Source organism: Microcaecilia unicolor, chromosome 5 (assembly GCF_901765095.1).
Source record: "Microcaecilia unicolor chromosome 5, aMicUni1.1, whole genome shotgun sequence".
Taxonomy (NCBI): Eukaryota; Metazoa; Chordata; class Amphibia; order Gymnophiona; family Siphonopidae; genus Microcaecilia; species Microcaecilia unicolor.
The window spans coordinates 167241490-167262326 of NC_044035.1; the positions used below are offsets into that span (position 1 = coordinate 167241490).

Here is a 20837-nt window from a genome sequence, read left to right on the forward strand (position 1 = left end):
ACATTTCTTGATTAGCTTTCGAAGGTTGCCCTTCTTCGTCAGATCGGAAATACTAAATGGCACAGCTCCAATGGTACCATTAATAAACTTACCTCAAAGAAATGCTAAATATGAGGCAAGAAACTATCTCAGACTACACCTCCCAAATTGCAAAAAAGTGATCTATAAAACTGTCCACTCAGCAGACTTCACTTACCTAGGAACCAAATGGTGGAACTCCTTACCACCCAAAATAAAAAACATACAGGATTATACTAGATTCCGCAAAATCTTCAAATCGTTCCTGTTCAAACAAACCCCTCACAAAGAACAACCATATCTCAAACAATTAATTATTACCGGAATTGGTTATTACTCTATTTACTATTAACGTTCTGTTTGCTTCACGTACAAATTCTCATTCATAATATATTTTCTAAATGTTAAACTTCCATAGCTATCCCAATATGTTTATGATACTGTATTGTAAAATTGGATTCTTATAACAAATTTTTTTCTTATGCATTATTCTTTGTTATGTATCCTATACTGTTTATTGTAAGCCACATTAAACTTGTTTGGGATAATGTGGGCTAAATATGTCACAAAAATAAATAAATAGAGCAAAACACTCCTGTTGCTTTGGAGTCTGAAAAGAAGTGGCATAACTGTGTTCCAGGCCGTTCCCCCAGTTATTAATCCTTGCTTATTGAAATGTGCTTCACAGGGTATAATGGGATAAAAGTCAGCTACTAGACATATAGAAAGTGCATCAGGCATCCCACCCAGCACCCCTCCCTCCCACCCAGCATCAGGCAGGCACCCCTCCCTCCCACCCAGCAGCAGGCACCAGGCCTCCCGGCCTCCCTCCCACCCAGCATCAGGCTGGCCTCCCACCCACCCACCGAGCACCAGGTCGCCCGCCCCCCCCCCCCCCGGCACGCGCGCCCAGCCACTTTCCCTTCATCCTTCGTGCTACAAAAAGAAAATGAAAAAAAAACCCCAAGCAATCGCAGCACCGCACGCCATCCAGTTCCCGCCCCCCTCCGAAATTTAAAACTCATACCTATCCTGCCTGCTCGGGGTTAAGGTGGCGTCGGCAGGGACAGCACCAGTGAAAAGCGTGCTAGCTCAGTGCGCCTTCAGCTTCCCTTCTGTCTCTCAAGCTCTGGTCCCACCCTCAAGGGCGGGACCAGAGCTTGAGAGACAGAAGGGAAGCTGAAGGCACGCCGAGCTAGCACGCTTTTCACTGGTGCTGCCGACGCCGCCTTAACCCCAAGCAGGACAGGTATGAGTTTTACATTTTGGGGGGGGGGGGGGAGAGGCGGGAACTGGATGGCGCGCGGTGCTGCAATTGCTTGGTGTTTTTTTTTCTTTTTCTTTTTGTAGCACAAAGGATGAAGGGAAAGTGGCTTGGCGCGTGTGCCAACAGAAGAGGGCTCTGCGTGCCCTCTCTGGCACGCGTGCCATAGGTTCGCCATCACTGGAATAGACCCTAAGTTCAGTTAGGTGCATAACTGCCATTAACGCCTGTTTGGGTGCCTAATTTCCGTTTGAGCTCCTAAAGTTGGGCTTCTAATTGGCGCCTAACTTCAGGCGCACTATATAGGATTAGGGGTTAAATGTCTTCTGGGGTTTTTTCTTATCTGCAGCTTTTGTGCTTCTGCTATTACTTTTAGGGCCCCTTTTACTAAGCCGCGGTAATTTCAATTTTGGCGCACGTCCGCTACGCACATCTGAAAAATATTTTTTATTTTCTGGCGCACATAATTGACGCACGCCAAGTGGCATTTGATGCGCATAGGTCATTACCGCCCAGATTCTTTACCACTAGGTCTATGGCTGGCAGTAAAGTCTCAGACCCAAAATGGACGTGCGGCAGTTTTGATTTTGCACACGTCCATTTTCGGCAAAAAAAAGCCCTGTTTTACAGGTGCGCTAAAAAATGGATCGGTGTGTATCCAAAACCCGCGCCTACACTACTGCAAACCATTTTTCAACGCTTGTAAAAGGACCCCTCAATTTGTTACTGGAGCATATGAATTTAAAGTCATCTTCTATTAGTACAGCATGTTTTAGCTTGATGTTTTGGATCTTTTTCATTGTCTTTGATGATCTTGATTCTCTGTATGCAATAATTTTATTTTTTTCCAAGGAAGTGTTATGTTTTTTTCCTTCTTTCTTCTAGCTGTGTGTCCTTATTGGTAGGACTCCATGAGTAATGATTTTTGCAGCACAATATTGTATCTGATTAATTTCTATCATAAAACTCAATGGTTCATTTATACAGGTTATGGTTTTGGATTTTACTTCTGTCTGTATCAAGTGTATTACTATTCTTCTTGCTCAGCAAACAGGGACATTTTTGATTTATTTATTTTAACACATTTGTACCCCGCTTAACACTAAGCAGCTTACAATAAAAACATACATAAAAATAGCAGCATAAATCACATAAAGCCATCTACATAACATCTAAAACCTAAAAAAAACTCTGCAACTGAGAGCCATCTAGTCATTCACTTAAACCTTCTATTAAATATTGAGAAATGCTTGCAAAAACAAATAAGTTTTTAATTCTTAAACTGCTGCAAAGTGGTACAAAAGCAAGTATGCCCTGGAAGTTTGTTCCATAACATTGGACCTGCTACAGAAAAAGCACACATGAAGATGTTTCTGCATAACGAATTGTGTTCAGCGCTGGTACACCTGGAAGGGCAGTTTTGATATGACATCTAAGTCAACTTTGGACATTTTGCTAAAAACGTCCAAAATTCAAGTGGGGAATATAGCCATTTTCAAAAACAGAAAAGCATCTATCTATCTTTTTTTTTTTTTTTTTTCCAAAAATGGTTATTTGCTAGATGTTTTAGTGCTCTGTACGTTTATCTTTTTGGGCCATTAAAAAAATAAAAAAGTCAAAGTGAAAAATGCATAAAATCAAGCTATTGGGATGTAGGAGGCATACAGACATATCCCAGGAGAGCAATAGGGCACCCTTGGGGGCACTGCTGTGGATTTCATATAAATGCTTCCAGGACCAGGTACACATCTCACTGTTGCTCCCTTATCTTGTCTGCTGAGCCCCCCCAAAATCCACCCAAAACCCACTAACCCCAACTGTACATCACTACAATAGCCATTATGGGTGAAGGGGCACCTATATGTGGGTATGGTTTCTGGTGAGTTTTGGAGGGCTCAGAGTTTCCATCACAAATGTAACGGGTAGGGGGAGGTATGGACCTGGGTCCACCTGTGTGCACTGCATTGCACCCACCAGTAGATCACTCCAGGGACCTGCATGCTGATCTAATGGACCTGAGCATTATAGCTGAGGCTGGCATAGAGACTAGTAAGTAATGTTTTTAATTACATTTTTGGGGAGTGGGAGGGGGTCAGTGACCACTGAGGGAGTATGGGGAGGTCATACCTGATTCCCTCCAGTGGTCATCTGGTTATTTAGGGCACCTTTTTGTGCCATATTCGTTATAAAAATAGGTCTAGCTCAAAACATCTTAGTTTTAGTCCTGGACGGTTTTGTTTTGTTCCATTATGGCTGAAAAATGTCCAAGTGTTAGAAGCGCACAGATCCTGCCTTTAACACACTCCTTTTTGATTTGAACGCACTTCTGATGGACTTAATAGAAAAACATCTAAAAATTGGTTTCGAAAATACCAGTTTGGATGTTTTTGTGAGAAAAACGTCCAAATGCAGATTTATGCCACTTTTTGGACGTTTTTCTCTTTTGAAAATGAGGTCCAAAGTTTCCTGTCATTAGCCAATCTTAATTGCCACAGTGGTGTACACAGCTTTATCTGTTGTTTTAGTGTAAACTTTTTTAAATGAATATGTATGAGATTTATTTGCATATACTGTCTACATTGTATGAAACATTTTGTTTATGCATATTAATTGCGGATATCCTGAAAACCTGACTGGTAAGAGAGTACGCCAGGACCGATTTGAGAAACACCATTCTAAAGGGTGTTAAATTGCTTTTTTTTTTGTAAACTACTGTTTAATAGCAAAATCAAGGATAAGACATTTTTAATACCACAGAGTTCACCAAAAGCATGGAAATGTCAGAGATACCTGTTTAGTTACATCAGCAGCAGCCTCCCAGCCACTTACTACTTCTTTTTTTTTTTTGTTACATTTGTACCCCTCCCCCCCCGCTTTCCCACTCATGGCAGGCACAATGTGGCTTACATGGGGCAGTGGAGGGTTAAGTGACTTGCCCAGAGTCACAAGGAGCTGCCTGTGCCTGAAGTGGGAATTGAACTCAGTTCCTCAGTTCCCCAGGACCAAAGTCCACCACCCTAACCACTAGGAAATTCTGTTCTAACTCTAACTTTCCATCTTGCTTACATTATCAGATTGCATAAATATCAGATGTTTGATTTTGATTCTATCAATGTAAGAGGTTTTTTTTTCTTTTTTGCTCAATACTAGTATATTCATTTGGTTATATGCTTTAAAATGGAATTTGTAGCATGCATTTGTTGACTTTGAATTCTGATTGGCAAGTATGTTTAAGGAATCTTTTATTCTTTGCTCTTTGTAGAGTTTGAGACCCAAAGCCCAGATGGGAAAAAGATAGTCCAGTACAAGAAGGCAAAAATAGAGACATGGGCTCCTTATGTGAAGAAAGATGGATTGGTGTCTCGCCTCACAGTCTATGACAATATTGAGTGTAAGCAACACCAGAATTTATTTTAAACGTGTCAGAACATGAAAGTGACCAGAGCAAGTAGGGGCAATGAGTGAGAGTGAGCATCATTCATTACCAGAAGTTTCTGTTCTTTCTGTCAGTAAGGGAGGACTGTGTGCCTGAGAGAGGTCTCCCAGCATTGCTCACATTCTCATTCTTTCTAATTAATGTTCAGTTTCTCAGTCTACATCAGTAATTCCCAAACCTGGTCCTTGAGACACCCCAGCTAGTCAGATTTTCAAGATATCCACAATGAATATTCATGAGAGACATGGCTGGGGTGCCTCCAGGACCAGGTTTGGGAACCACTGGTCTATATACTTAGTAAATCTGTGGAGCCCTAAAACCTTGTAAAATTGTGGCTTCAGTGTTTCTTAACAGTTCTGTAATCATTTTATCTTCTTCCCTTCTCTTTCTCTTTACATATTCCATTCCTTTTTAACTGTTCTTCTCTGTTCCTTATTTTCTTCTTGTTTTTAAAATCTTTCTATTTAATGAAGTTTCAGTGTGTAAATTCAGGAATGTTAAACCCAAGCGAAGTCGGTGGACAGGACGCAATTTTGGCGCCTGGTTTCCCTTGCACCCTGTGTGGCCGCATCAGCCACATATAGTTAGCTACTGCCCTGTGTTAATTATAAGGCAACAGACATTACCAAACTCTCAGAATGATATAAAGCTGTCCAAAGTATTACATCAAAATCCTTTAGAAATTGAGGGCTCGATGTTCCAAAAAAGCAGAGGTCCTAAATTTAAAGGCCCATTTTACATAAAATGTTGAGATCAGAATTCAGATGTCCAGGTTGGAACATGGTCAGTTCTGGTGGTATTTTATAAAAAGCTCTGCCGAACATGGAGCCTTTCATAAAATATAAAAACCTATAAGGATATGCAGGAGTGCATATGGATTTGCTGACATGCACAGTGAAAACAGCCATTTTACACATAGACATATGGATAAAATAAGCAGCATGAACCCAGAAGCGTCCAAGTGCTACACGCTTTCACATGTAGCTGTCTTGTTTTACGAGACTACACTGTGCAAATATTTAAATGGTGAGACCACAATTGTTATTTTTCTTCATTTTGGAGGAATCGAAACAAGATGGACGCCCATCTTTCGTTTCGATAATACAGTCGGGGACGCCCAAATCTTGACATTTAGGTCATCCTTAGAAATGGTCGTCCCTAGTCTTGGTCATTTCTGATTTTTGGCGATAATGGAAACCAAAGATGCCCATCTCAGAAACGACTTTGGTCATGGGAGGAGCCAGCATTCGTAGTGCACTGGTCCCCCTCACATGCCAGGGCACCAGCCGGGCACCCTAGGGGGCACTGCAGTGGACTTCATAAATTGCTCCCAGTTACATAGCTCCCTTACTTTGTGTGCTGAGCCCCCCAACCCACCCCCAAAACCCACTACCCACAACTGTACACCACTACCATAGTCCTTACGGGTGAAGGGGGCACCTAGATGTGGGTGTGGTGGGTTTTGGAGGGCTCACATTTACCACCACAAGTGTAACAGGTGGGGGGGAGGGGGATGGACCTGAGTCCGCCTGCCTGAAGTGCATTGCACCCACTAAAACTGCTCCAGGGACCTGCATACTGCTGTGATGGACCTGAGTATGACATTTGAGGCTGGCATAGAGGCTGGCACAAAATATTTTTAAAGATGTTTTTTGAGGGTGGGAGGGAGTTAGTGACCACTGGGGGACTAAGGGGAAGTAATCCCCAATTCTCTCCAGTGGCCATCTGGTCAGTTCGGACATCTTTTTGTGCCTTGGTCATAAGAAAAACAGGACCAGGTAAAGTCGTCCAAGTGCTCGTCAGGGACGCCCTTTTTTTTCCATTATGGGTCGAGGACGCCCATGTGTTAAGCACGCCAAGGACGCCCATGTGTTAGGCACGCCCAAGTACCGCCTTCACTATGCCTCCGACATGCCCCCATGAAGTTTTGTCGTCCCCGCGACGGAAAGCAATTGAGGACGCCCAAAATCGTCTTTCGATTATGCCGATTTGGGCAACCCTGTGAGAAGGACTCCCATCTTCCGATTTGTGTCGAAAGATGGGCGTCCTCTTTCGAAAATGAGCCTGATAGTAACATAGTAAATGACGGCAGATAAAGACCTGTACGGTCCATCCAGTCTGCCCAACAAGATAAACTCATTTTACATGGTATGTGATACTTTATTTGTATACCGAGTTTGATTTGTCCTTGTCATTCTCAGGGCACAGACCATAGAAGTCTGCCCAGTACTGTTCTTGTACTAAGTTCTGAAGCTAATGTTGAAGCGCCTTAAAATTTACACTCCAGCCCATCCCTATCTATTCAGTCACAATCAGGTCATAGACCTTAGAAGTCTGCCCAGCTCCTGTTTTGTTTCCCAATTACCGGCGTCGCCACCCAATCTCCGCTAAGATTCCATGGAACCATTCCTTCTAAACAGGATTCCTTTGTGTTTATCCCACGCATGTTTGAATTCCATTACCATTTTCATCTCCACCACATTCTGCGGGAGGGCATTCCACATATCCACCACCCTCTCCATGAAAAAATACTTCCTGACATTCCTGAGTCTGCCCACCTTCAACCTCAATTCATGTCCTCTAGTTCTGCTGCCTTCCTGTCTCCGGAAAAGGTTCATTTGCGGATTAATACCTTTCAAATATTTGAACGTCTGTATCATGTCACCCCTGTTTCTCTTTTCCTCCAAGGTATACATGTTCAGGTCAGCAAGTCTCTCCTTGTACGGTTTGCAACACAAATCCCATACCATTTTTGTAGCCTTTTTTTGCACCGCTTCCAGTCTTTTTACATCTTTAGCAAGATACGGCCTCCAAAACTGAACACAATACTCCAAGTGGGGGCTCACCAATGACTTGTAGAGGGGCATCAACACCTCCTTTTTTTCTGCTGGTTATGCCTCTCACTACACAGCCTAGCAACCTTCTGGCCACAGCCGTCACCTTGTCACATTGTTTCTTCAATTTCAGATCCTCAGACACCAACACCCCAAGGTCTCTCTCCTGAGTTGAGCTTACTAATCTCTCCCCTCCTATCCAGTATCTCTCTCTTGGGTTTCTGCACCCCAAGTGCATCACTCTACACTTCTTGGCATTAAATTTTAACTTTCAAAATTACCAGCAATCAAAATTACCGGAAATCAAAACTTATCCCCATAAAAAAACTTTTTTTAAATATTTTTTTAATATGCAAGTAGTGCTCAGTAACTAGGCTGTCACTCGAACTGACTAGCAGTTAATTATAGTGCCAAGCTTTTCCAGCCATCACTGCACCAGCCGCCTCCTATCCTATCTAACAAACTCTGCTGGAACTGTGATTAACCATAACCCCCACAGTACTAGTAACATAAGGGCATAATGGATTAAAGTACCTTATCTGCTGAAACAATGGCTGTAGGCATCATAGCGTTCGGTGATAGCCAGTAACACCCGCGAAAGAAAGCTGAGAGTGAAAAAAGTGATTTAAAACAAGGATTCCCTTGTCAAAGTTTCAGTTCCATGTCAATGCTGTAATTCCTTGTTCCCATTCCCTGCAGGCTTGTTTCGCTATTGTTGCATCCTCAGGGGAACCAGTATCTGTAGCAAGAGCTGCTCTAACACTCCCAACCGGTAGAGAACGCCGGCTTAATGTTAAGATGATACACACAGCTAGTAGGATCTGGCAAGCAGACACTAGCTCTGCTGGTGGATATTGAGATGTTAATTCCTCTTGCTTTTAAAAGTTGCATTTGCTTCTGGGTGAACAGAGCGGGGAGCCTGGATGATATAGGCAGATAAAGTCCTGTAAAAATTCGCTTCTTCTTCTCTGAGGTCAAATGGAAGACTTCCAAGGTTCCCAACAAGCCAGCAACTTTCTGTAGGATCTGATGCTTGTCCTCTTGCCTCTATGTGACACTGCGCTTGTAGCAGCTGCCTAGATGGGACTAACTCATGAGACTATAGTCTGGCTGTCACTGGTCACATGAAATCTGCTGCAGGCTTAAAAAGTAGGGTCTCCCTCAGGATATGATCAGACTGAGGCAGTAGAAAACCTAAAACCGATCTGGCACGCAAAACAGCAAGCTTATAACACATAATGGGGAGGTAACTGCTGCCACCAGACCCTTTTCCAAATTATCATAAACCCTCCTATTCTTTCATCAATTTCCAGAATCTTCTACCCTCTCTGGAAATTTCTAGTGTGAACATGTGACTTCTTGACAGGTGCTGAAACAGGAAAAAAACAATAGGTTCACAGAAAGGCCACAACTGATGCTGGATTCAAGCTGTCTATGTGCTGAGTGGATCATGGAGTCCTAGAGATGAGAACTGAAACAGAATTCAGGCAGTCTCTTCTTATTAGTTATCAGGGCTGCCATAGGCCAGCAATGGAAGCACTAACTTAATGGACTGACTGAACTGTGCACAGCGTAGAGAATTTCAAACAGCACAAACAGTTGTTAGAATTCTCATGACGTTACATATGAAAGACTGAAAGAGCCAGTGAAGATCCAGGTTTCTCGTTTGAGAAAAGTTCTAGGGCCTGTGCTCTCACTGTCATTTCCCAGCACTGATTGCAGACCCCATAGAGACTGAAGAAACACCAACTGACCAGAGTGCCTTGGCTACTGTAAGATTAACTCTTGGTGGACCCTAGGCAAATAAGTGCATTTGGCCCTTATCTTAATACAAATATATTTTAAAACTCTCACAAATGGGGTCCTGTGTGGTTGTAGAGGAAAACTGGCAGAGGAGAAAACAGCTGGTACCAAATGCTAGTGTTCACAAAGTCCGCCTGTTGTCTGGAGGACAATGCATAGAGGGTAGGGAAAATAGACAGGCCTCTGTGGGCAACAATGGCTCTGATTTCTGTATCCCCCCTCCACCGCCACACACGCACACATACCTACCTACCTACTCATACACTCCTCTTTCTATTAATAGCTGATTACTAGGGCAGAAAATCTGCCTTGAGAGTCATTGAATTACAAATCTATGAGAGGGTGACTAAGAATCCCGTTGGCAGAAAAGAGGATAACTTAGGAAGTTACTTTAGGGGCTCAGAGAAATTAGTGTTTTGACCATTTTGGGATCTTCATTATTGTTTCTGCTCTGGCATCCAAAAGAGTTATAGGTGACCCTACCTTCCTGGAATTCAGAGTTTGCTTCCTTATTGCCATTGACAGTGCTCACTTTAAAAATATGTCTACAGCAGACAACTCTGAGAGCTATGGAAGTTGCATGTGCCTTCCACTGCAACTGTGTCAGCTGTTAAAATAGAAATTGCCCTCTGTTGTGCCTTTATCAACTGTGGGACTCCTTTTTGCCCTTTGCTGCAGCTGTATAACTCAGTGTCAGTTCCTATGTGCCATTCACTGCAGCCTTCATACCAAAGAATTCTATTGTAGAGATCACTTACATAAGCCTAGAACAATAAGGAACCCCCCTGTACAACCACTCTTCATCCTTCTTGTTTCTTCATACCTCATCTTGTAACATTTATCAGGTTACAACAGTTGTAGGAATATGAGATGACAAAATCTAGCTGTGCCAGGATATATATATATATATTATTTTTTAAATTATTTATAGGTTCTAGTGTGTTGGAGGTGAAGGACTGGTTCAAAAATCGACAGGATAAACTGAATATGAGAATACACAAAAAACCAATGGGAGTAATCATAGAATACTTCTCTCCAGGACGCAGCGATTCACTAAAAGGTAAACAAACTTATATCCTTTCTTGGTTGCCTTCCAGGGAGAAAGAAAATGAAGTTCCAAAACTCACTACACCAGAAGGGAAAGACAGGAACCACAGGTATACCTGTATTCTGGGGGGAGAGATAGGAGTTGTAGTCATCCAGACCCCTCAGAAAGGGAGAGTCAGGAACAACAGGTCTCTGCAGACCTCAGGGAGGCAAAGAATTGAGGGAGTAGGACAGTAATCTTAAATCTCTGAAGACAAGTAGTTCAGCAGGCATACAGTATGGTTAGATCAAGTGTGCATGAAACCAAGCAGAATGTAATTTCTGGAGCTTTCTAGTGAAAACTGAAAGTCTTTACTGAACATGTGTAAGACTTCCTACACTGCATCAACCTTACAGAAGCTTTTAGTGTTGCTTTTTCTGCTGGCTCAGGAGTGAGGTACATGAAATGGAATAAGAATAGATGAACAGAGATGAATGGGAAAGTTCAATTTCAGAGAGAGATGCAGAGGAGCAACTTGGTGCAGAGAAGAAAAATGAAAAGAGATCATAGAAAACAATTAGGAAGACAGCTGATAAGAGGAAAGCAGAAAGAGAAAGACCAGGAACTGTCCAATTAGAAAAATAAAATTGCCATACAACAAAGGTAAAAATAAACATTTTGGGGAGCAGAGAGAGAGTTGGTGATTCGTGTTACTGGGAAGTGCTAATTGGCCTTTAGAATACCACCTGAGAGCCATGCCTGATGCCATCTGAAAGCACCACTCTCACTTGCATAAAGCTCTGCCATTTCTGTGGTGTTCAGTCGCAGGCATATGCCCAAAGGTGCACTCCAAACCCCTTGGGAGCCCTTTAGGTGTCCCGAGTTGCTGGCTACCCTGCCCAGAAGACTAACTAAAGGACTTTTTTCCTTAGATGTATTTTCTTCAGTGTTATGGAGAAGCAAAGAGGAAAGGCCAAATCTAATTCTCTAGTGAGTACTCCTAGAGTCTCTGGCCCTATAGACAGATATGTTTTAGCTGGAGTATCTCCTGCTACTCCTAACTGCCCATCGAACTCAGGCCCTTCCCTAAGTTCAGGGAGTAGGCCTACCCCTTTTCCACCTATTACTTTCTTGGATATGTAGTCTTGAGGGCTTTTTCTGAAAGGTTTGCCATCATCTAGAGTTGGGGAACTTGAGGAGATAGCACTTATTCAAGAGACATCCATGGTGTTGCCAACGGTGTTAGATGTCTTGATATTTCTCAGATGAAACCCAAATCCACCAAAAATATTTCCCTGGCTGACATATGCCAACATATTAGTGTTTTAGAACCTATTGCATTTGCTGAGCTGGTTTTTTGTTTGTTTGTTTGTTTGTTTGTTTTTATTGATGCCAGAATATACAAAACCATAGCAAGCAACAAGAACTGAATATCCAAGTGCTAGAGAAATGACTGAGATGGAATTACAGAAGATTCTTTATTGTTTCTTCCTCAGCACTGAAGAAACAGAGAATCAACAATCACATATTCCTGGCAGCTTCCAATATATTCCAGACAAACTATTATTGCCATAAACATGCCCATAATTGTACATACAAGGCTTGGTTGTTGCATCTGAGCTGTGTAATATTACTGACTATTTCTTACATGAATGAGGAATTCTCGTTCATTCTGCCTGATTCTGTGCATAAGAGACAAAGGTGACATCTAACATATGCCTTGTTTTATCTTCACCTGACCCGTGTGTTTATGAAAGTTCATTACAAACCTACTCTAAGCAGTAAATTCTGCATTTAACAAGATGACTAAAACATTGAAAACCCCCAATTCAAAATTCCTAGATTTTGCTGCATTCTTGCTATAGGTGAATAAAGGTTCCCACTAGCTGGCACTTCCTCCAGCACTCTTTGTTCCCTGCCCACATATTCTAGCTAGGGAGTTTAGGTGTTCCTTCATCCATATTATTAATAATTCTATATAATTTAGATAATCCCTCTTTGATTGAACTGAAGCAGAAAAGAGATGTAATTGGTTTAATCTCAGCCAATGTTGCCCTACCTACCTTAGACCCCATATAGCACCTAACTTCTCAATACTGAGAATTCCTGGAGGTGATCAATTTACAGAATTTCCACAGACTCCACAAATGACCCAAACTCTGGAACCCCAGCCTTTCCCAGTGATCACTTAATCCTAAAGGAAAGTCCTTATGTTTTAATGAGGTAAATCTAAAATAGCTTTGGATCTATACCAGTTTCCATTTCTCCCAAACTCACAAGGTTACTGCTGTCTTTGAATTTTGTACCTCTTTTACACATGAAATTTTTGCCAGCAGCCAGAGACATTGCCATAAAGAGCTTCGTTCTGTTCTAGCCTGGCCCAATCCTTATGTCCAGTTTCCATCCATCCCAAAGCAACCTTAAGTTGGGAAGCCTTGTATTGTTTTTTAAAGTTGGGTATAGCTGATCTACCTTTTAGCATCTTCTTAGAAGCCCTCAATGACTTCTGTCCTCAAATGTGCTCAAATAGCTTGCCCTGGAGCCTCTCAAATAATTACTTTGGGATATTTATTGGGGATGTAGAGAATAGATAAACTTCGGTAAAATAATCATTTTTACCCACGTTATCCTGCCTAGCCAGGAAACACTCAATTTTGACCACTGGGATAACTTTGCTACTGTTTTCATAAGCAGTGGAGAATGGTCTATATCGGGGGCTAAACACTGACCCAAAATAATATAGTTCTCTGAGGACCAACAGGATAATATTTACTCACGTGTTGGTGACATCATCCATGGAGCCCCATTATGGATGCTGCCCAGTGTTCTGTTTGTTTTAGAAGCTTTTGGCAGATCCTACCATGCATGCATGCCATCCCACCTGCCTGATTCACGCAGGACCTGCAGTTTTATTTCATGTACGAAGCAGTAAAGATATGTCTTATTTGTCTCTGTCTCACGGTTTTTTTCTCATACCATTTTTGCTTGGCCTTCCTAGGGGAAGGCCGACAGTTGCTCAAAAGCGTGTGGTTCGGAACAAGGTATCTTTAAAAGATATCACCAAAACAGGGAAGATAGGGCATCCCAATAGCGAGGTTGCAATAGAGACCATAGTATATCCAATGTATTTAAATAAAGAGCAGACAGATTTTCAGGATTGCAGATTATTACTGTCAACTGCTGAGAAAGTTGTAACTAGGAATAACAAACATTCCCCCCTATTTACAAAGCCATGCTATTGGCTGCTGCGCAGCAATTCTGACACAGCCCATTCAAAGTGAGGTGAAGGAAGCTATTAGAACTAAAAGAAAATCTTTCAGAAAATGGAAGAAGGATCTTATTGAAAATAATAGGAAATTGCATAAAAAATGACAAGTCAAATGCAAAGTGGTGATAAAGAAGCCAAAGAGAGATGTTGAAAAGAAGATTGTGTTGGAGGCAAAAAAACATATAGTAAAATTGTTTTTTTAGATATATTAGAAGCAAGAAGCTGGTAAAGAATCAGTTGGACTGCCAGATGACCGAGGGGTAAAAGGGGCACTTAGGGAAGACAAGGCTATAGCAGAGAGATTCAAGGCCCCAATGATCAATTTCCCCACGCTATTCCAAACAGCGCTGTAAAATTACTGCAGGAACAGCACAGGGAAATAAAGCCCATGATGATCAGAGCTAATAGCATGCAAATCATTGGGGTACTTCTGCAGGAGGATTGTACCTGAGCAAGCTCCTAATTTTAGCATGTGCAAAGTTTTCTGGTGATAATTAAAATAGAATTCATTATGCAAATCATCCTTGCAGTATTTTTCTTGCATTGTTTGCTGCTTGTTGCTTTGTGCATTTGCTAATGATCTTCTGTTGCTGAGGTTTCAATTTGTAGCATATTATTATGTTTTTATTCTTCACATATTAAATAATGTATGCCTGCATTATTTATCACAGAACTTGACTGTGGTGCATGCTCAGTGCATTGATTTCTAATCTATGTGCAGCTTATTTAAGAATGCCACATGCTACCACACCGTTGCACTGCTGTGAAGCTGGTAGAGCTTAGGACTCAGGCATAGAGGTTAGTTTTGTTTAGGTGAGGACTAGGAGAAATTACATTTGCCTTTGCAATCATGGATTGCAGACAATATACAGGGCCCTGTTTACTAAGCCGCACTAGCCCACCGTTTCTTGTTGCTATTAACAAAACTGTGAATGATGCCATTGAATTTGATTCTTTTCTGTGAGAACTATAGACACCTGGATGAAAGCCAACCATCTACAATTAAATGTGGCCAAAATTCAAGTGCCGGCATTATCAGGCCTCTCTTATGCTGATTTTCCTTCTCATTTTATCATTGATGGTGTTAATATAGCAATCTATTGAGAAATAAAGTCCTTGGGTATTTTACTTGATTCTTTTTTTTTTGTCACTTAATCTACATAACTTTCTTCAAATGAGGTCTATCTTTTGTAAATTGAGATTAGTGAAGTGCATACGTAATGTGACTATATTTCAGCTCACAGTTTCAGAGCTGTAATCCAGAGCATTGTCATTCTACACTTTGATTATTGCAGTGCTTTATTTCTTGGGCTTCCTGCATGAGTCTTAAACACCTTGCAGGCTACACAAAATGTAGCTGTGTATTTTGGTGGCAGCATACCCAAAATATGATCACATCATTCCCGTTCTACTTAACCTTCACTGGTTGCCAGTAGAGTAGATAATTATTGTAAATGTAAGATACTTTCTTTGTAGTTCAGGGTTTTGAATGATAATGTTCCAGTATATATTACTGCTAGTCTTCATGTCTATCATTCATCAAGACTGCTGAGATCTGCTAGTAAGGACCTTTAGATGTTCCATCATTTTGTTCTTTAACGTTAGAGGAATATGGGTCCTCAATTTTGTATAATGTGGGATCTAAAATGTGGAATTCATTACCTCCTAAGATGCGGGCATTAAGGAGCTAGGGTTTATTTTTTTTAAGTCTGAAAACTTATCTATTTAAATGGGCTTTTGGTATTTCAGGTTGTATGGTGGTCTGATCATGACATGTTTTACAGGATTTTGAAATTCTGTCTGATGAAAAGATTGCTTGATGTACTGTCCTTTAATTTCCAGTCAGTTGATGACCAAATGAGTTTTGTTAAATTTTATCGTGGCCATTATATTGTTCTGTAGTTTAATTTTGTTATGGTTTATTATTTGTTTTTATTCATTTGTGTCTTGTCATTCTGCTTTTTTGTAATTGGATTTTATTTTAATTATTGTGGATGTGCTTATGTAAGTCAAAACGAATTGATAGATTGTGCAGCATACAATTTTTCAAACAAACAGTGGTGCTTGTCTTTGCTGTGCTTCTTATCTTCTCTATTAAAGGGTTTGAACCTGTTTATACTGTCTGATTTGTTTGTCTTTTTCTGTGTTTGTCTATTATATAATATGCCAGAGTGGGGTGTTTTTGCTTGGTTGGTGAGAGGATGAAGAGATTTCAAAAAGCTTCGTTCCAATGCAAATTTTATTTTAATGATATTTTCCTTAGTGAATACAGACCAATTTGTTCACTGTAGCCAGTGGTGTGCTGGTAAATTTTTAACAACAGGCTCTCTCCCCGGTCCACCTCGGCGCCCCCCCATCCACCACTGCGCCCCCCCCCCCATCCACCTCTGCGCCCCCCCCCCACCTCTGCACCCCCCAAAATTGCAGAGCTGGCTATAGCCGGGGGGGGGGGGGGGGGGGGGCAATGCATTACTCTCTCCAGGAAAAAAAAATTAAATGATCCCAGGTTCCAATCTAATTCATGTTTAATATGGGATAAAATGCCATAAATAAGTAAATAAATATAAACTTTTAACGTTCAGCACCTGATTCTCAAAGTGGACATATTCCAAACACTATAATGAAAATAAAATTATTTTTTTCTACCTTTGTTGTCTGGTGACTTTGTTTCTCTGATCATGCTGGCCCAGTATCTGATTCTGCTGCTCTCTATCTGTTCCCTGGACTCCGTTTCCAGGGCTTCCTTTCCATTTATTTCTTTTCTTTCCTCCTTTCTTCTTAATTTCTGGTCCTCCGCAGACTTGACTGTACAGTGGATCCAGCTTCTGCCTATTTTCTCCATCCATGTGCAGTTTCTCTCCTCACTTCCTTTTCCCTCATCTAATCTCCTTCCTCTATCTTCCCTCTATGTCTAGCATTTCTTCTGTCTCCCTTCCCTCCCCTCCATCCATGTCCAGAATTTCTCTTGCCCTCCCCTCCATCCATGTCCTGAAATTCTCTTCTCTCCCCTGCCCTCCTCTACCCATCCATGCCCAGCAATTCTCTTCTCTCCCCTGCCCCCCTCTACCCATCCATGCCCAGTAATTCTCTTCTCTCCCCTGCCCCCCTCTGCCCATCCATGCCCAACAATTCTCTCCCCTGCCCCCCTCTGCCCATCCATGCCCAGCAATTCTCTCCCCTGCCCCCCTCTGCCCATCCATGCCCAGCAATTCTCTCCCCTGCCTCCCTCTGCCCATCCATTCCCAGCAATTCTCTCCCCTGCCTCCCTCTGCCCATCTATGCCCAGCAATTCTCCTCCCCTGCCCTCCCGCTCCCATCCATGTCTAGCGATGTCCTTCGCCCCCACCCTCCCCTCCTGCTCCCATCCGTCAGTTTCAATTACCTCCCTCGAAGCGCCGCCTTATTTAAAGCCCTGCTACCCGTCTCCAGCTGCCTTCCCTGCTTGCTTCTGAGGAGTTCGCGCCCTTAGTCCCGCCATCGCGGAAAAAGGAAATGACATCAGAATGACGTCAGAAGGCAGGACTAGGGGCGCGAACTCCTCAGAAGCAAGCAGGGAAGGCAGCTGGAGACGGGTAGCAGGGCTTTAAATAAGGCGGCGCTTCGAGGGAGGTAATTGAAACTGACGGATGGGAGCAAGAGGGGAGGGTGGGGGCGAAGGACATCGCTAGACATGGATGGGAGCGGGAGGGGAGGTAAGCATGGCGCCCTCCTGCCATGCTTACCTCGTGCAATGGAGCTGGCTCACCCCAACAACAACCGGCTCGCAAGAGCTGTCAAAATTTAACAAGCGGCTTTTGCGAGCCGGTGCGAGCCGGCTCCAGCACACCACTGACTGTAGCATATATTTGATAAGTCTGCATCATAAAAATGTATATGTGTTGGTAGATAAACAGGAAAATAAATCAGTTGGTACAGTCTGTGCATGAGAATGGAATCTAGGGAAGCTTCTGATATCAGTCATACCACTGAGAGCTGGTTCATTCTTTTGTAAAAGGTTGATTCATATATAGCAGTTTCTTTTGTTTCTGTCCTCCACAGCACATATTTACAAGACGCTCCAGCCAGAGACAGAACGTACCATGGAGTTTTACAGCAATGCCCGTGTGGATGGCCTGCAGAAACGGGAAGAAAATGCACGAGAAATGATTGAGACATTTGAAGAACGCCCAGATTTCTTATTCTATCAGCACACAATTTTTGGAAAGAGAACCAAGAAAGTGGGCATTGTTGGAGGAATAAATGAACAAAATCTACGACCTATATTGGTATAAACAAAAGGACTTACACTCAGGGGGCTTGAGTACATAACAGCACATAGGGAGAATTGCAAACACCAACAAAACCGGAAAAATTCAAGTGTGGTCTCAAGCTGTCAAAAATAATTCATGCTGCTTGATCATGCATATTGCACAAAACCTATTCTACTCCTCAATATTTATTGTGATTGACTGAAAAAATCCCAGATCGTTATGGGGAGAAGAACTCTTCTCCCTACTTGTGAGATTGTCCAAAAAGGTTAAACATGTAGCCGACCAGTCAGGAGAAGGAATTCTCTCTCAGTACAGTTTTATTCAATCTTAGGTTTTTCTCCGAGGACAAGCAGGCATAATTCTCACATGTGGCTGATGTCATCCATGGAGCCCGGTGTGGACACTACCGAGTGCACTGTCACTTTAAATCTTTGAGGCACTGCCCCCACCATGCATGTGCGGGTGCCTTCTTGCCCACCGCTTGAGTGTGAGACCAGCAATCTTATCATTTTCCAAGCAGCAAAGAGGTGGGTTTTTTAATCTGTCCTCAGCGCGTCAAAGTTTACTTTTTTGGTGCCTTTCCTTTTCTCAGGATATATACATATTTTTTTTTCATATTTTTCTATTTTCAATATTAAACGCTCATTTTATACATCTTTTCAAATAATTTTTAATATTTTTCACTTTTCTGCCTTTGGGGCCTTTGCACCCTTCTTTTGCTCAGGAAGCATCGCCTATTTTCAGATACACATCTACTCAAGCTCCCCAAGCCCCCTGGGCCATAGAGCCTTTTGACTTTGCATCAGCTGTCTTTCCCTCCATGTCAAAGAGGGCGCTGAGTGGCTTTAAGAAGTGTATTCGATGTAACAGGACTATTTCAGGCACAGACCCCCTTTAATTGGTGTGTTAAGTACTTTGATCCAGAGCATAGAGACATACAGTGTAGCCTCTGCCTGGGTATGCAAGCAAGGACATGTGGAGGGACATAATCGAATGGCGCCGACCATCTCCGTGGCTGGCTCTGTAAATGGGCGAAGGCAACCGTATTTTTGAAAAAGATGGCTGGCCATCTTTTTTTTCAATAATATGATTGGGGCCGGCCAAATCTCGACCTAAATGCTGAGATCGCCGGATTTAGAGATGGGCGCCCTCGGTTTTCACCGATAATGGAAACCGATGGCGCCCATCTCAAAAACGAACAAATCCAAGGCATTTGGTCATGGGAGGGGCCAGGATTCGTAGTGCACTGGTCCCCCTCACATGCCAGGGCACCAACCGGGCACCCTAGGGGGCACTACAGTGGACTTCACAAATTGGTCCTAGGTGCATAGCTCCCTTACCTTGGGTGCTGAGCCCCCCAACCCCCCCAACCCCCCCCAAAACCCACTCCCCACAACTATACACCACTACCATAACCCTAAGGGGGGGCACTTACATGTGGGTACAGTGGGTTTCGGGTGGGTTTTGAAGGGCTCCCATTTTCCATCACAAGTGTAACAGGTAGGGGGGGATGGGCCTGGGTCCGTCTGCCTGAAGTCCACTGCACCCACTAAAACTGCTCCAGGGACCTGTATACTGCTGCGATGGACCTGAATATGGCATTTGAGGCTGGCAAAAAAGTTTTTTAAGTTGTTTTTTTGAGGGTGGGAGGGGGTTAGTGACCACTGGGGGAGTCAGGGGAGGTGATCCCTGATTCCCTCCGGTGGTCATCTAGTCAGTTCGGGCACTTTTTTGAGACTTGGACCTGAAAAAAAGGGACCAAATAAAGTGGACCAAATTCTCGCCAGGGACGCCCTTCTTTTTTCCATTATTGGCCGAGGGCGCCCATCTCTTAAGCACGCCCCTGTCCAGCCTTCGCTACCCTTCCGACATGCCCCTGGGAACTTTGGCCGTCCCTGCAACGGAAAGTAGTTGAAGCCTGCCAAAATCGGCTTTCGATTATACCGATTTGGCCAGCCTTAGGAGAAGGCCGTCCATCTCCCGATTTGGGTCAGAAGATGGCCGCCCTTCTCCTTTGAAAATAAGCTCCACAGAGCCCAATGTGAAAACTTTTTTGTTCTGCACCATATTGGCATCCACATTGAACATGGCAAGGGATTTGGCAGTAGACACAGATTCTGCATCAGTGTCGACATCGGGTGCACTGATGCAACATCGTGATTTACTGGCATCGGACCTGATGCTTTGTACGCATAAGGATTCTATGTCCTTGTCCTCGATACTGCATGCATCGAGGGACCTGTAGCATAAAAAACCTAAGAAGCATAACCATCGTTCTCCCTCCAGGCAATCTGTACATAACTCCCCAGCATCAATGTCCTTGATGCATGGGAAGCGTCCATGCCGCAGTTACCACTCTCTTTCTCTCCAGCTTACTTTGCATTGAGAGCCTTTGAGGTCTTCGAGATCTCCTACGTTTTTCACAGGCTATTGCTCAGGCTGCGTCCACACCTCTCTCAGCCGGTATTGATGCCTACTCTGCAGGAGGAAATCCGGGCTATGCTCAAAGGGGAGCTTTCAGGGCTATTGCATTTGCAGTCTATACAGGCTTACATGGTGCTTGTGCCAGCCTCAGCCCAGCCCATCGATACATTGGAGAGACAGTCACGGAAGAGATTCCGCACATCACTCAATGCCACTTGTCAGAGGTACCACGTTTCCAATCGATGCATGCGTTGACATCAGCAGAGGAACTTTCTCCTTCTAGGCAGACTCATCTGCCTAGGCACACTTTGATGCAGAGCTGGTGCTGTAGTTGACGCATTCTTCCACATACTTCCCAAGAACAGTACTTGGAAGAGTCAGACTCAGACCTCTCCTGGGAGACACATCAGGACAGACATAGGTCACCTCCTGAAAGTATATCCTTTCCTAGATTTGTCCGTGAAATGGCCCAAGCCATACCTTTCAAACTGGAGGCAGAGGAGGAACCTCGTT

The 20837-nt window shown here is 43.1% G+C and overlaps 1 protein-coding gene across 4 annotated transcripts in view; it reads left to right on the forward strand.

Annotated features, from left to right (window-relative positions):
- DRC7 (dynein regulatory complex subunit 7) overlaps positions 1-20837 on the forward strand; it is a 173420-nt gene that overhangs the window by 101337 nt on the left and 51246 nt on the right. For all 4 annotated transcript variants that reach the window (XM_030203566.1, XM_030203565.1, XM_030203564.1 and 1 more), the window contains 3 exons: positions 4545-4673; positions 10287-10415; positions 17689-17915. In XM_030203566.1, the coding sequence (XP_030059426.1) occupies positions 4545-4673; positions 10287-10415; positions 17689-17915 (485 nt within the window). The remainder of the gene's footprint in view (positions 1-4544; positions 4674-10286; positions 10416-17688; positions 17916-20837) is intronic.